The sequence below is a fragment of the Nematolebias whitei genome, chromosome 6 (assembly GCF_014905685.2).
Source record: "Nematolebias whitei isolate Nwh7 chromosome 6, NemWhi1, whole genome shotgun sequence".
In the NCBI taxonomy this organism is placed as follows: Eukaryota; Metazoa; Chordata; class Actinopteri; order Cyprinodontiformes; family Rivulidae; genus Nematolebias; species Nematolebias whitei.
Genome location: NC_056503.1, coordinates 13,930,592 through 13,945,346, shown reverse-complemented (window position 1 = coordinate 13,945,346; position 14,755 = coordinate 13,930,592). Strand labels below are relative to the sequence as shown.

General features: G+C 38.6%; 1 protein-coding gene across 1 annotated transcript in view; it reads left to right on the top strand.

Moving 5' to 3' along the window:
- scn2b (sodium channel, voltage-gated, type II, beta) overlaps positions 1-14,409 on the top strand; it is a 26,743-nt gene extending 12,334 nt beyond the window's left edge. The window contains exons 2-6 of the mRNA XM_037678046.1: positions 4,705-4,865; positions 4,966-5,179; positions 7,034-7,226; positions 10,132-10,198; positions 14,286-14,409. Of these exons, the coding sequence (XP_037533974.1) occupies positions 4,705-4,865; positions 4,966-5,179; positions 7,034-7,226; positions 10,132-10,141 (578 nt within the window). The 3' untranslated portion in view covers positions 10,142-10,198; positions 14,286-14,409. The remainder of the gene's footprint in view (positions 1-4,704; positions 4,866-4,965; positions 5,180-7,033; positions 7,227-10,131; positions 10,199-14,285) is intronic.
- Positions 14,410-14,755: the final 346 nt, after the last annotated feature.

Here is a 14,755-nt window from a genome sequence, read left to right as displayed (position 1 = left end):
TAGATAGATAGATAGATAGATAGATAGATAGATAGATAGATAGATAGTGGGAAGGGTTTAAAACGCCTTTATATATAAAAATAAGGTGTTTTAAACCCTTCCCACTCTCTTGCAATATTCTAAACAATGTTTCTAAACTCTAAACGCTCTAAAAGATCACAAAATGTCATGATTTCAGCTCCCTGCCTCCTCTGCTCTTGGCCACGCTCACTTCAGGAGGGCCACATCTGATTGGACAAAAAAACTTAGGCTGAATTAAAAAAAAAAGGTGTTTGTGTTAACAACAGACATAATGTCTAAAAAAAAAACAAGGCATTATTGGTAGATTGTGTTAACCACAGGCATATTATGTCTATGGTGTTAACCGGTTCGACATTAGCGGCGTCTTTGGTTCGACATTAGCGGCGTCTCCATAACTTCTCTTTCTGCCTCTCTTAACACAAAACTTGTGGTTACATTTCAAAATAAGAGCAACATAACTGGATAGTGTGGAGGGCTAAATGTTTGTTTTTAAAATACCTAGCCATTACATTAAAAAACAAAATCCATTTTGGTTGTTGACAAATGTGAAAATAGTTCAAATCAATTCATAAAGAAAGAAAAATAAAGTTACCAAAATAATCATGATACTTAAACTGGCCTTGGGACAAAGGATGTTTCCTTTAACTTCACACTTTCTTTTTCAACTTTTAAAGCAGTCACTGCAGATGAGTCAGTTTCTGTAAGATTTCTGCAACTGGAGCGGGTATTTCTGTTTACTGGTTAACTTCCTCAGCTGTCTCACATTTTAAGGGTCAATCCTACTCCATGTTTCAGCTCCTTTCATAGATCAGATCTTGTAGAAGAGAACTTCTAAAGAGCAAATTTGGTTTTTAGCTTTTGTTTTGGGCCATAATCTCGTTACAGGACTCATGATCTTTAATTGAGACCAGACATTTTGGACAAAAGATACCTTCATATTTCATTGTCCCCAGACCAGACTCAAGCCAACCTGTGTCAGGTTCAACCTACAACCCAAGAGCAAAAGAGAATCTTCTTGTGTTTGACAGCAGATATAACTCAGTTTCTTAGAAACCTTCAGTTTAAAAAAAGAACTGACATAACTTACCTAAAGAGCCAGCAAATGCAATTATCCAATCAGTGTTTGTCCTGTAGTAACACCTATTCTCCAGAAACGCCCACTTTTGGTCTGCAGAGAACCACTTCTCCTCAGCACAGTGAACAGCTGATCAGCTGCAGCAGGAAGTTCATCCTGCAGTGTGGGCTGCACAAAGATGCAGCAGGTGCTAAATAATTTAAAATAATTTATTTTACATAAAAATTCCATGCCGATTGTGCGACTCATCCATCAATCAGCCAATTGTGTATCATGTCCAATCTTAATTTGAAAAACCGCGAGAGCGAGTCCACGATTAACGAACCGCGACGTAGCGAGGGACTACTGTATATAATGTTTGGTTGAAAAGTTGGTTTTATAAGTCTTGACACTTGTGATACTTTAAAATCTTGAACAAAAATCCCATTTTAAAAACATTGCTATTTATACTGGCTGCTTGGGGGCTGTTTACCAATGAAATCCATCCATCCATCCATCCATTATCTTTACCCATTTCTTCCATTCTGGGTTGCAGGGGTCACTGGTGCCCATATGCAGCAGTCACTTTTCGAGAGGTGTGGTACACCCTGGACAGGTCTCAAGTCCATCACAGTCAATGTAACATAAGTACACTAAATAGGGTATTTTCATAAAGGAAATACCTTTTTTTTTGTATTAACCTTTCAACATACTTTGCAAGTGAACAGTAAAGATCTGGGAATGAGGTGGTAAAGAGTTTAAGCACTAGAGCTTTTCGGAGAGAGGTGTGAAAGGAGGCTAGAGAGGTGGACAAAGATGGGAGAGGAAAGAGGGAGGGGCAAAGAGAGGGAGGAGTAATGTGAGTGTTTTTCACTGCAGTATTTCATCTGTTAGCAACTCTGCATTTCTCTCTCTTTCTTACTAGCCATAGGGCTGCTGAGTCAGCTGGAGTCCAACCCAAACTGTATTGCATGCTGTATATTTGTGCACAACTGATTGTAAAAAGGGCACATGTGTCTCCAGTGCCTCTGTGCGTGAGACAGAGGTGACAGTGACTGAGGTGATGGCTTGAATGCATTGCTGGGAGCTGTGCGTGCTGATAGGTTAGTTTGCAGGGATGACATTGACATAGCAGAGCTAGAGGGGAGAGCTTACTGCTGACAACACAGGCCTTGAGGAAGGGTGTGTATAGATGTTGGTGCTAGAGAGAAGAGTATGAAGCAGGTAATGCTCTACCATTAGGTGGACTGTACATAGTAGAAACTTTAAGAATGGGTGTGTGTAAACTATATAGGTGCACTGTATATATATGAAGTAGGTGAAGATGTGGAAAGTGTGCACACGTGTGTGTGCATTTGTGCATGTGTGTGTGTGTATTTGTGTGTGGTGCAGAGCTGCAGGCCTGTGGAGTGGTGCAGCAGCAGTGGGAAGGGAGCCAGAAACACTCGACTGCAGAGGAGAGATTGGTGCAGAGTCCCATTGCACGCACACACACACACACACACACACACGAACACACACTTCAGTACTGAGGGAGGATGCAGTCTGGGGTGGATTAGGGAGGGGGTGTTAGCCTATGTTGAGAGAAAAAAGTTTCTAAGATGGACAACACCCATGGAACCATAACATCTATTTCCTTTTATTCTATGTGATATAGTGTAGTTTTAGTGTGGTACTAATAAGGAAGAATAAAGTTGCATTGCATTTAATATTCTATGCACTATGTTTTCCAGTATGTCAACACATGTCCTAATGTTTTATTTAGGCGACTGTGGAAGCCATATTAGATCTATAGTTTAAGGTTGTAATGTTCTAAGACTGTCTTTTTAAAGTATAGTTCGTCTATAACGTTCCAGATGAGGTGAATCCATTCTTACTTCTATACCAGAAATACAAAGCATATTCACAATGCTTCATTATAATTGAACTTGAGTGGTTGATATGAGACAAAATTTCAATTTGACTAGGAAAAAAAACAGAAAATGACTACTTACATAAACATTTTCCTTTATTGGACAATGGTTCTCCTTAGGAGTGACAAGGATGGATAAGCTTAGGAATGAGATCATCAGAGGTACAGCACAGGCTGAACAACTGGGAGATAAAGTTAGAGAGACCAGACTGAGATGGTTTGGACATGTCCAGAGGAGGGACAGTGGGTATATTGGTAGAAGGATGTTAGAAATCCAGCTGACAGGAAAAAGACAAAGAGGAGATACAGTATATAGATGCAGTTAGAGAGGACATGGAGGTAATTGGAGTGAGGACAGAAGATGCAGAGGACAGAGTAAGATGGTGGAGGATGACTCACTGTTGCGACCCCTGAAGAGGGAAAAGCCGAAAGAAGAAGAAGGACAATAAATTAACTTTACTTGTGTTATGATTTGCCTTAGATCAGTGGTTTCCAAACCTTTTCTGTTTACTTTAACTTTAACATTTTAGGCGAAGAATATAAACCTTGCTAATACACCATTTAACAAAGAGCACCATTAACTGAATATCTTTTTTTTTTTCTTTTTTTTCGCATTAATGACTTATTTTTGTAACAGTTAAGGACCAAGATGCTATTGGTTATCATTTTTAAAGTTCATTTGATTACCGTATGTTTTCTCAAGTGGGGTCCCTGACCCTAACTTTTGGAGCCACTGCCTTAGGTCCCCTTCCCAATGAATCACCCTACACAATTTGGGTTTACCACCATTACTGATGGTGGCAAATTTTAAAATTGCCATCAGTGTGAAGACCATCTTGACGCTGCTACGCTTTTGATACTTGCTTTTCATGCTATTTTCTAAATTCCAGACATATTTGCATTTGCATATTTGGTTTTATATTTTTTAAGTAGGATTGTGTGGATTAGTTATAAGTAGTCAGTATAGGTGTCAGTGTTTTTTTTTTCTTTTTCTAGTTTACAGCAGTAACCTGGATTGTGAGAAATTCTAATGGGGGAGTCCAGCTAATAATAGGACTGGGCCAACTGAATAGCACATCTTCTAAAACAACTCATACTTAAAGAAATCAGTCTGAGTGAAGCTTGTTTAAGTAATTGTATGCCTTGTCACATTTTATAACTGTTTTCTCCACATATGTTGGTAGCAAAATTGTGTATTACTATTGGTAAGTTGAGTCCATAAAGAGTCATTTTGTCTGACAATCTAAAAAAATTACCTTTTTATTTGGAATTAAGCTCAGATATCATCTTATCTTCCTAAATAAAGTTATTTAATCTCCACTTCAAAGTACCTTATTTTTACTGTTTTGTAGTTGTGGCTTCAAGCCCAGGTTAGGTCAAGAAAGGCATCCGTCATAAAAATAACTGCTAAAATGTTCATGCGAGTTTGCTCGCTATGGCAACCCCTGCAGGAAAGAGCAGCCAAAAGAAACTTTGTCGTTTTTGTTTTGAGACAAGCAGATAAATCACAGCTGATCAGCAAATTGGTACAATGGCTTGCCATGATGCACACAATTCACTGTAGCAACATGAACATTTTCTGTTTGAAGAAAAGTAACAATAAAAGTATTTTCAAAAGTGACGATATTTAACTGTAGCACTGGTTTGAACTTAATTGTTACTTCAATTCCCTTACGTTTTTGAACCTTTAATTATGCCAGTTTTATTTATTTTTCAGGTTGTTCAAGCATGGATGTGCTGGTGCCCAGTTACATAAATGCACTTAACGGAACAACTGCCACCATACCCTGTACATTCACTTCTTGCTATAAGATTGACCTTACAAAGTTTGGAATGAACTGGACTTACCAGGAAACCCACAACGACACTGAAGAGAAGGTAACATAGCTGTTTTTACACACTTCAATACATCAAATGATCTACTTCTAAAACTAAATCAGTTCTAAACACCTTCTCTGTTTTTTGTTTTTTTTTACAGTTTATGCATTACCATCGGAAAAGAATGCAGGCACTGCCTTTGAACCGATTTGGAGACAGGGTTGTGTTTTCTGGAAACCTGAACAAGAATGACTTGTCAATCACCCTATCAGATGTTCACCTCGAGGATGAGGGGATATACAACTGCTATGTGAACAACCCTCCAGACCGCATCCTAGGACACGGTGTAATCCGGTTCAACGTCGTTACAGAACGTAAGATGTCAACACTTCTTTTTGCAAACACAGAATAGGTTACCCTCTTTAAGTTAAAAGCCTTGTTTTTAGATGGTTTACTTCATTTTTGTATTGCATTTAAATCTATCAAAATAAGACAGACACTCAGAAATGTTTTTAATAGTTTTGATTTTGTGAGATGACTTTTGCTGTAAAGACAACACAACTTAACTTTATTTTTAATGGTCTAACTTCACACAAGGAACATATGGACTGAATTCATATGACTCTGAGCTTGACAATAATGCCAACATGCAACCTACAGAGTTTAAAATGTTTAATGAATCTCTGTGTCAACCTGTTAATAGATTTGCCTGTGAAATTTAAGCCAACTATAAACCTGAATATTTCTATGTGTGCATGAAAGATTTAAATTTATAAAAAGAAAACTTAGCACAAAACGTATCCCTTAAAAATAGAATTACTATCAAAGTAAAGAGTAGTAGGGAGTACAAGTTCTGTTGGTCCATGTCACGTCAAGGGGCCTCCCGCCCATTTTTCTTAAAGAGACACTGCTCACTCCCTCACTATCCGTCCTTCGGTTCAAACAGTCTTATACTACCATCCAGTGGTCAAAAAAGGTACCACACACAAAAATTAACCAACATTCGTAAATTTAACAATTACTAATTATTGTCAAATTTCAAACAATATTATAGTTTATCGCAATAATTTCTGAAACAATTAATTGTCCAGCAAAATTTGTTACCGTGACAGGCCTATATACATTTAAAGCCTTACTTAAAGGTTTCTCCTTTTTAGTACTAGTATTTATAAGGTGGTCAATTGGGAAAAACTTCTGTCTCTATTCAAAGCCCAAGGACTAAGCCTAACCATGCCATCACAAATACAAAGCAAATAGATTTAACGTGCATAAAACATAAAATTAAAATAAACTATGACAGTTTATTTCATGTGTACAATGAAAATAAGTTGCTCAGACGCAGATTTAATTGGAAAGAGTGCTGAAAGTCTGAGATATGAGAGCACATGAGAGGCGTAGGAAGTGATATCTGCAGTGAACACTTGTCTGACATTAACAGACAGTTCACCCTCTGATTGGTCAGTTTAGTTAGGAAATAAATCATTTTGAGGTGTGACTGCACAGATCACACACGAGGGGCATTTTGAACACTTTTACACGTAGATATCTGCTTTGTATCTAAAAAACATACATCACAAAAGTCCTTTAATATTTTCTTGTTTATTTATTTATGTTTTTCGTTATGCAAATGTTGTTTCACAGACACGCACACTAAAATTATGTGCAAACAATATTTTACAAATGTATTTCTTTAAAGGCGATATAATAGGTTCATAGAGTCAAATCTAATATTTTTCAATTTCAGAATAATTTCTATGGATGTTGTACATCAATAGATGTCTGAAACACTCCATAAAGGTTGCTATTTCTACTGCTATGACCAATTACACAGTCTACAGAGGGAGGAAATGCTTTGCTTTGCCTTTTAGCAAATTATAACTGTTGAGGGCTTGCTTATATTTTTACATAGGCATAAAAGGCATATTATTGGTTGTATATTTTGTGTATAAGATGTAACTGACATGAGTCAGTTTTCCCTTATAATGACCAACAAAGTTTGAACTTCATTGTAAGTAGTGTTCACACTCACTGTTTCACTCCCCCCCCCCCCCCACACACACACACACACACACTAACATTAACACAGAAACATATACTGTATTAGAAGCACAGAGCAGCACTTTATTTCCTTCCTCTCTGTTTAATCAAGCACAGCAGAGCTTTTAGCCAGCACTGCACTTGTCTCCATGCTCTTTGTCTACAAAAGATTAACCCTCTCCTCTCTTCAGTTCCCCCTCCTAGAGATTCAACCATTGCTGTTGCTATTGGGGCATCAGTGGGTGGAGCATTGGCTTTACTCATCCTTTCAATGGTCGTAGTGAAATGTCTTCGCCGACACCGGAAACAAGAACTGATTTCAGAGGAAAAGATGGAGGAAGAGGGGAAACTGGAGCCTGAAGCTGTTGCAGAGGAGGGAACCAAGTAAGAAATCTCAGCATAAAATCCTTTAGCTTCAATAAAATTATGCCCCTTTTCCATTAGTACATTTAGTACCGGTACAGCACGGTTCTACTTGGCTCAGTACGGTTCACGTTGTGTTTCCAAGGGTGGTGAGCAGCCAGAGGCAGCACACAGAGGCACTGCAGAGTTCAGATAAAATCACAGTTCAAGTTGTTCCCTCTGGAGAGATCCGTGCACACTCGGGGGGTGCCGTGGACGACCAGAGATGAATCCAGAGTACTGAAATGATGACGGAATGTTTATTCAGCTGTGCTTCTCTGAAAAGTCCATGGAAATTCCTCAGTAGGGTGTGGGGGCGGGTGGGGGGGTGGGGGGGGGTGGGGGGGGGGGGTGGGGGGGGGGGGGGGTTAGAGCATCAGGTTTACAAAACTCTCCAGGCGGGTTGAGATAAGATGGCCTGTCAAGGCCAGTCAGGGAGCCAAATTCAGATAAACACAATTGTTTTGGGGACAGGCAGAACTTTAATGACATCTACTTTGAGTCTGTGTCGGTCCACTCGCTTCCGAAATGTCCAAATTAAATGACCATACCAATGGAATGTGCCTGAGAATAATCCCTGAGATCTGATCCATTCTGCCAAAAGTCTGGGTGCTCGAGGCACAAACCGAGCCCTGATATAAGACAAGCAACCTGACCAGGTCCAGATTTGCTGCCAACAACTTCCTTGTTTGTTGATAGACCAGGAACCAGCCAAATCCAAAAAGCAGGAACCAGTTTTCATAAATCCAATTATAAATTCGTCCTTAAAATCCACAGATGACAGCAGAGATAGACACGTCATCAAGTCTTCCAAGTCGATGAGATATCCAGCTGTGTGCATGCCAACAGGACAAATCGACTCGCCTAAAGTCTGTCTTCACTTCAAAGAAATGTTATCAATTGTACTGAGGGACCAACTGATCAAATCCAAGTCCATAGTTATGATTCGGAAGATTTGTAGAAGAGAGGCTCTAAAGCCGTTTCACAGATAGGACAGAGCAAAAGCAAAGCAGAGAGGAAGAGGAGGATATGTCTGCCCTTGAGAAGAGCAAGTGTTGAATGCTTTAAAGTTCTTGTTTTGTGATTTGTGCATCTGTGGGTTAGAATAAATTTGAACTAAAGGCTGTAACTCTTCTTTAAACATATTTGAGGGAAATATTCCTGAGAGATTCAATAAATTTGTGTCTTTATTATTTTTCAGCTGAGTTAACTTTAACAGATTATTTAATAGTCATTAAAGTGACAACAGGATTTCATGATAAAGCGGGCACCATTTATTTATTTATTTATTTTTAATCTTCACTGATAAAAAAAAAAAAAAAAAAAAAATTCTACATAAAATGTTTTTAAAGATCATTTCCACCCTCCGTGCACCAGTCCCGGTCCGCCTGTCTGCTGGGATCGGGGTTTGGCCTTCATAATTACGTGAGGCCGGGGTCCAGGTAACGGCCTTCTGCGAGTCAGCAGCTCATATGATCCTCCGCTGTGACCAGTGGAGCTCTGAGCCGGGGAGATGGCGCCCTGCACGGCCTGAGCCGGCTCCGAGGCTCTGGTGGAGAAGTCCGGCACGGCTCTATCTAGCTTGCTCTGAATTTGGTCGTCGGCCACCAAGCACAAAAAAACGCCCGCATTTCAGCATTAGACCAAAGTGTTGTCATTATTATTTTTAAAATCGCTGCTCCGAGTTACGAGAAGTTGCAAATGGCGGATCGGTGTTTTGAAAAGTTTCTGAAAGATCCAGACTCCGCCCCCTGACCAATCAGTGACCAACAGTGTTCTGACGTCACGTTTTGGTACCTTCTCTGCCCGCTTGAAACAACAGAGACAAGGGTTCTGAAAAAAGGGGCGGGTTCTATGTACCGTTACTAATGGAAAAAGGGCATATATAAATAAGTTCCAGTATCAAAACAGATCTAACTGTAGGATAATTTTGTTTTAGTTGCTAACTCTAATTTGTAGTAGTTTCCCATTTGTATGTAGCACCTGCTTTGGAATATGCAACTAAAAATCTGCAATTTCAGAAATTAAACAAATAATAATAATTTGAATGCTGAGTGTCAAATGACTGCTAAAATGTGTTATAGAAACTGGAGCTGTGTTGTTGATAAAAGAAGCAAAACAATAGCTAAAAGGAGAAAAATATTTGCTAAAAGCACAAAAAGAAAAAAAAAGTGCTTAAAGCTAAAAGTTGGTAGACTGCAAAATATATATAAAACTGGAAAACAAAAGTGTAAAAATTGCATTTGCACAATAAGCTGTGCAAGCCTACGAGATTTAATGAACTACTTGTGTTTGCCTAGCTAACTTAACAGATATGGACACAGTGAGTTATTTGGAGGCACAAGTTTATATAAGTTTTAACTTGTAAAGTGATAATAAGTTTTATTATCTTGAGTCAGCATTGACACGTAACTGTGAGAAAAGCTACATGTGTTGTCACACATTCTTTTACACATTTCAGTCAAACAGCAACATAAATTATTAGCTTTATAAAAGAAAGTTATGTCAACAAATTTCACTGAAGTACAACGTAAGACTAATTGCACATTTCATGAATCTCAAAACACAAACTTTGTAAGTAAAGACAGCAATAACCTCAAGGTGCAGTGTCTTTAAAAACAATATTCAGTAAGGGTAAAATACTGATTATAGCATTGACAATTTTGTTTGCATTATTACATAATTATTACATTCTGATGACGATTAATGGTTCTGTTTTGATCTTTAACCTATTTAGAAAAGCAGTTGAATTTACATGAGCATGTTTACAGTGGCATCATACAGATTTTTAAAAAGTGCAGTCATTTATATCTTTTGAAAGCTAACTTGTATTTTGTTTTTTTTGTGTGTTTGTGTGTTTGTTTGTTTGTTGTTGTTTTTTTGATAGACTTCCATAGCATGACTGGCTAACTGAGCCAGTGTTTCTGGAGCTGCCATTTACAACATCTCATCTGGTAAAGAACTGTTTCTGTATTGCAAAATCTGTATTTCCTTCAGTTTTGTAAAAAGAATTTGAAGCAGACTATTTGTAATTTAGTGTCATAACAAATGTATACCAGGTTTTATTTACACTATTTTGTTTGAACCAAATAACAATTTACCATATTGTTGACATCCATGACCTTTAAGCTCATCCAGCTTGATTTCATATATAGTCTGATTGCTTAAAGCCCAACACCCATCATTATAGTCCCGAGTGTTCTTAAGGGGTAATCACTGTCGTATAATATAATATTTATATTTTTTTGCATTTGGGCCATGCAAGTATTAAACTTAAACAAACAAACCAGTCAAGGAAACACCCCATGTTTACAGAAGACTGATGACATCACGCCAGGGATCGGGCACAGGCAGGAGTGTGCATTCAGAAGGAGTCTGACGCTAATGCCCCATTTGCTCCGCCCCTAATAAGCCCCAATTCTGGGCAGCCCGCCACAGAAAGAACCCTTTTGCACCAGTACTTTAGCTAGTATATTTAGCTGATTTGAGGCTGATTCGGGACCTGTTTTCGTCCCTGCTTCTCTGGTGGGACCGAGCGAGCTCAGCCGAGCTGAGTCCGGACCATACGTGAATGCAGGACTCTGATTGGTCAGGGGGAGGAGTCACTGGATCTCAGAAACTTTTCACTGATCCTCCTTTGCAATTTCTCTGGATGCAGAGCAGCGGCTGGATCTATTTTTAAGATTTTAAAAACAATAATGACAACGCCATGTTTAATTCTGAAATCCAGGTGGTTTTTTGTGTTTGGTGACCGACGATAAAATTCGAGCGAGCGGTGTCACCGCGGAGGATCATACGAGCTGTCGAGCCGTTGAAGCCCGCGAGGCCAAACCCCGAGCCCCGGCCTCGCCTGCTCACAAAGGCCGGATTCAAGCCCTGGCAGGCAGGAGGACCGGGATGGAGGGACGGAGGGTGGAAACGTTTTTTTTTTTTTTACATTTTATGAATAGAAAATACGTTTTTTTTAATCAGTGAAGATTAAAAGTAAATAAACGGTGCCGGCTTTATCGTAAAATCCAGTTTTCTCTTTGACTTTATTAAATAACCTGTTAATTAAAGTTAATTCAACTGAAAAATCATAAAAAGACTGTTATTGGATCTCTCAGGAATATTTCCCTCCAACATGTTTAAAGAAGAGACTCAGCCTTTGGTTCAACTTTATTCTAACCCACAGATGTACAAATCACAAAACAAGAATTACACTTTAAATTAAAGCTTTAAATCAAAGCTAAACTTTAATTCAAAGCTAAAAATAATCTGTATACAAGAAACAAAACCACAATGAGTGCAAATACATCAAATGATGAAGAAAAATATAGAATTTTAAATATAGATATCCTGATGCATGCTCAATAATCCAGGTAGAAAAATCTAAAAAAGTTAAGTCTCGTCCTCTGGACATTCAAAAAACAAAACAAACAAACAAAAACAAAAATGTAGAAACGTTTTGTCTTTCATCCGAAAGACTTCTTTAGTCTGAGGAGCTGTGTTCACCTCAGTCTTATATAAATAGCTATGAGCTGAATACAGCACCTCAGACTGAAGAAGTCTTTCGGATGAAAGATGAAACGTTTCTACATTTTTGTTTTTGTTTGTTTTGTTTTGTTTTTGAACGTCCAGAGGACCAGACTTGACTTTTTTAGATTTAAATATAGATGTTTTTGTAGAATCTGGTTCATCAGATTTAATTCAGTTCAGTTTATTTATACAGCGCCAAGTCACAACAGAAGTTGTCTCAGGGCACTGAACAGAAATATTCACATATAAAATAAGTTAACAGAAACATTCATATATAAAAATAATAAATTATTATTATTTATCTGAGTAGCAGACTGCTTTGAGTAACTCATCGCAGAACTCTCATTAGCTGGACTTGGATTCTGGACATGCCTCCAGAATCGGTTCAAAAGTGCAGGTGCAAATCCAGGTTGAGTAGGGGTGTGCAGGGCTGAGCAGAGTTGGGGCTGATTAGAGGCAGTGCAAAAGGGGCATAAATGTGCTCTTCCTCTCTTTCCTCTTCTAAAACAAGTAATGGATCTCCCACCTCCTCGTTAAGGTCCTCACTCTATCTCAGACTCATTTTTTTTTTATTTGTTTATCTTTGCCTACTCTGAGAAGGTTCTGACGCCACAGCTCCATTCATTTCTTTAGATTTAGATTTAGACTCTCTAAAACTGACTAAATTAAACACTAAACACACTACACTCTAACTATAAAACCAAGCACGCTAATTATCACAAATCACTCGTCTTATTACTAGAGATGCACCGATCCACATTTTGTAACTTCCGATCCGATCCCGATACTTAAATCTGGATATCGGCCGATACCGATCCCGTTCCGATATCATCATCATTATTGATTTCATATGAGGCTGTAATAATCTCCTCTCTACAGGCAAGTACAATCTGTACAAATATATGCATGCATGTCCAAATAGGCAACATGAGGTAAGTTTTATTAATGTTGGATAAGTTTCAATGTCAGAATTAAATCCTGCTAACACAAAACATTTTTTTTTATTCCTAGCTTTAAAATGGATATTAAAGTGATTAGATGGCTTTAAACATCTGCTAAGTTCATGGCATAAACCAACGCAAACATGTTTCTGTTTTTAGTATTTTAAATCTCTTTATAATGTAGCTGTTTTTGTTTTTTTATTTTTTTAATATATAATTTTATTGTAATTTTCAATTTATATGCTTTTTATGATTGTCTACTGTTGTACTGATAAATATCTCCTGGAGGGTAAACTATATCTTGGCTGCAAGTATCAAGCTGAGAAATCCTTCGTTTTCTACAACTGATAGTGGTTGGTCATTAATTAAGATTAAGTTTAGCAACTTCTTTGTAAACATTCGAGCTCCGGGGTTTCAGCGGTCTGTTATTTTCGTTCAGTCCGGAGAAGGCAGTCTGATCTCGGTCAGCCACGCTCAGTCTGACCCGCTCAGTCTTCTGTGTCGGAGGAGGGGCAGACTGAGCGTGGCTGACCGAGATCAGACTGCCTTCTCCGGACTGAATGAAAATAACAGACCGCTGAAGCCCCGGAGCTCGAATGTCCATCGTAAAACTAACTTTACCGCAGTTTAATGTGGCGCTATGGCTCTGCAGACATTGCACGTTGCTGTCTTGTTTTGTGGTGTTTAGTGTAAAATACTTTCACACAGCGGACATGTTTAGATGAAAAGTTGGTTAGCTGTTAGCCACAGGGCTACTGCACGTTGTAGCTGGCTGCAAACTATGAACTGGATTTCCTGAATGTGAGGCAGGTCTTTTTACTCTGGGTTCATGAGACACGCCTCCGTTCAGGAAATCCATTCCATAGTTTGAAGCCAACGTGCAGCACAACCACAGACATGCATCATGGATCGGAAATATCGGCAGGTTGGATCGGAACATCCGATACGTAAATTATGCTGGTATCGGAGCCCGATACCGATACTGGATCGGATCAGCCCTATCCCTACTTATTACTCACTCCTGCTCTTGCAGTGTCCCAATCGCTGCTGAACTTCCTTCAACTTCTGCGGCACTTCACAAATAACTTAGGGCCTCAGTCAGAAAGGTGGAGTGGAGGTGCTTTCTCCATGAGACTGCCCATCTTTGCAGCTGCCTTGCACAATAGAATGGTGGTCTCCCATGATCAGATCCCTGGCATGACTACACCCCATACGTATGTGGAAGTAAAGGGGTTTCCAAAGCTGTGACTGCAACAGATTGGCACCAAAACTGTTTTTAAAACCAGTTATAATTACTTTTCAATGTTTATCACAGACCTTTTTTTTGTCTCTTTAATATTGGGATATGTAATATGAAAAAAAAAAAAGGTGGGTGTTGGACTTTAATTTTTTCTTGTCAATGAGTATGAAATTGCATTTTTAATCATTAATTAGGTGAATAAAAAATAAATATCAAGAAATTATTTTTTTAATGGGATGTAATAGTTATAATAAATGTTAACAAGATAATTAGCTTATATTTACTGTATTAAGTTTTAATAGTGACAATTGTTAATTTGTTTCTCATTCTCTTTTCTTTTAGACATGTGCATACAATTCCTGAAGAAACTGCAGAAACTACTGCTTGAATCATTGTCCACAATTGATACATACATATACATGCGTGCGTGTATGCATACATACATATATACAAACAAACAAACATACATACATACATACATACAAACATACATGCATACATACATGTATACAAACAGTAGATACATAGGGGGGCCGAGATGGGGTAGAGTGCAGCCGACCTGGGACCAGAAAGTCACAGCTCGACTCCCCGCCATGCCCACATAACATGGTGTCTCTGAACAAGACGCCTAATCCCTAATGTGCACTCAATAGCTGCCCACTGCTCCACCTGGGTGTATCCCAGATGCGATGGATCAAATGCAGAGAACCAATTTCGACATTGTATGGGAACATGCAATGATGACAGCATATAGCATTTGTACATACATGCATACATACATAGATACATACATACATAGATACATAGATACA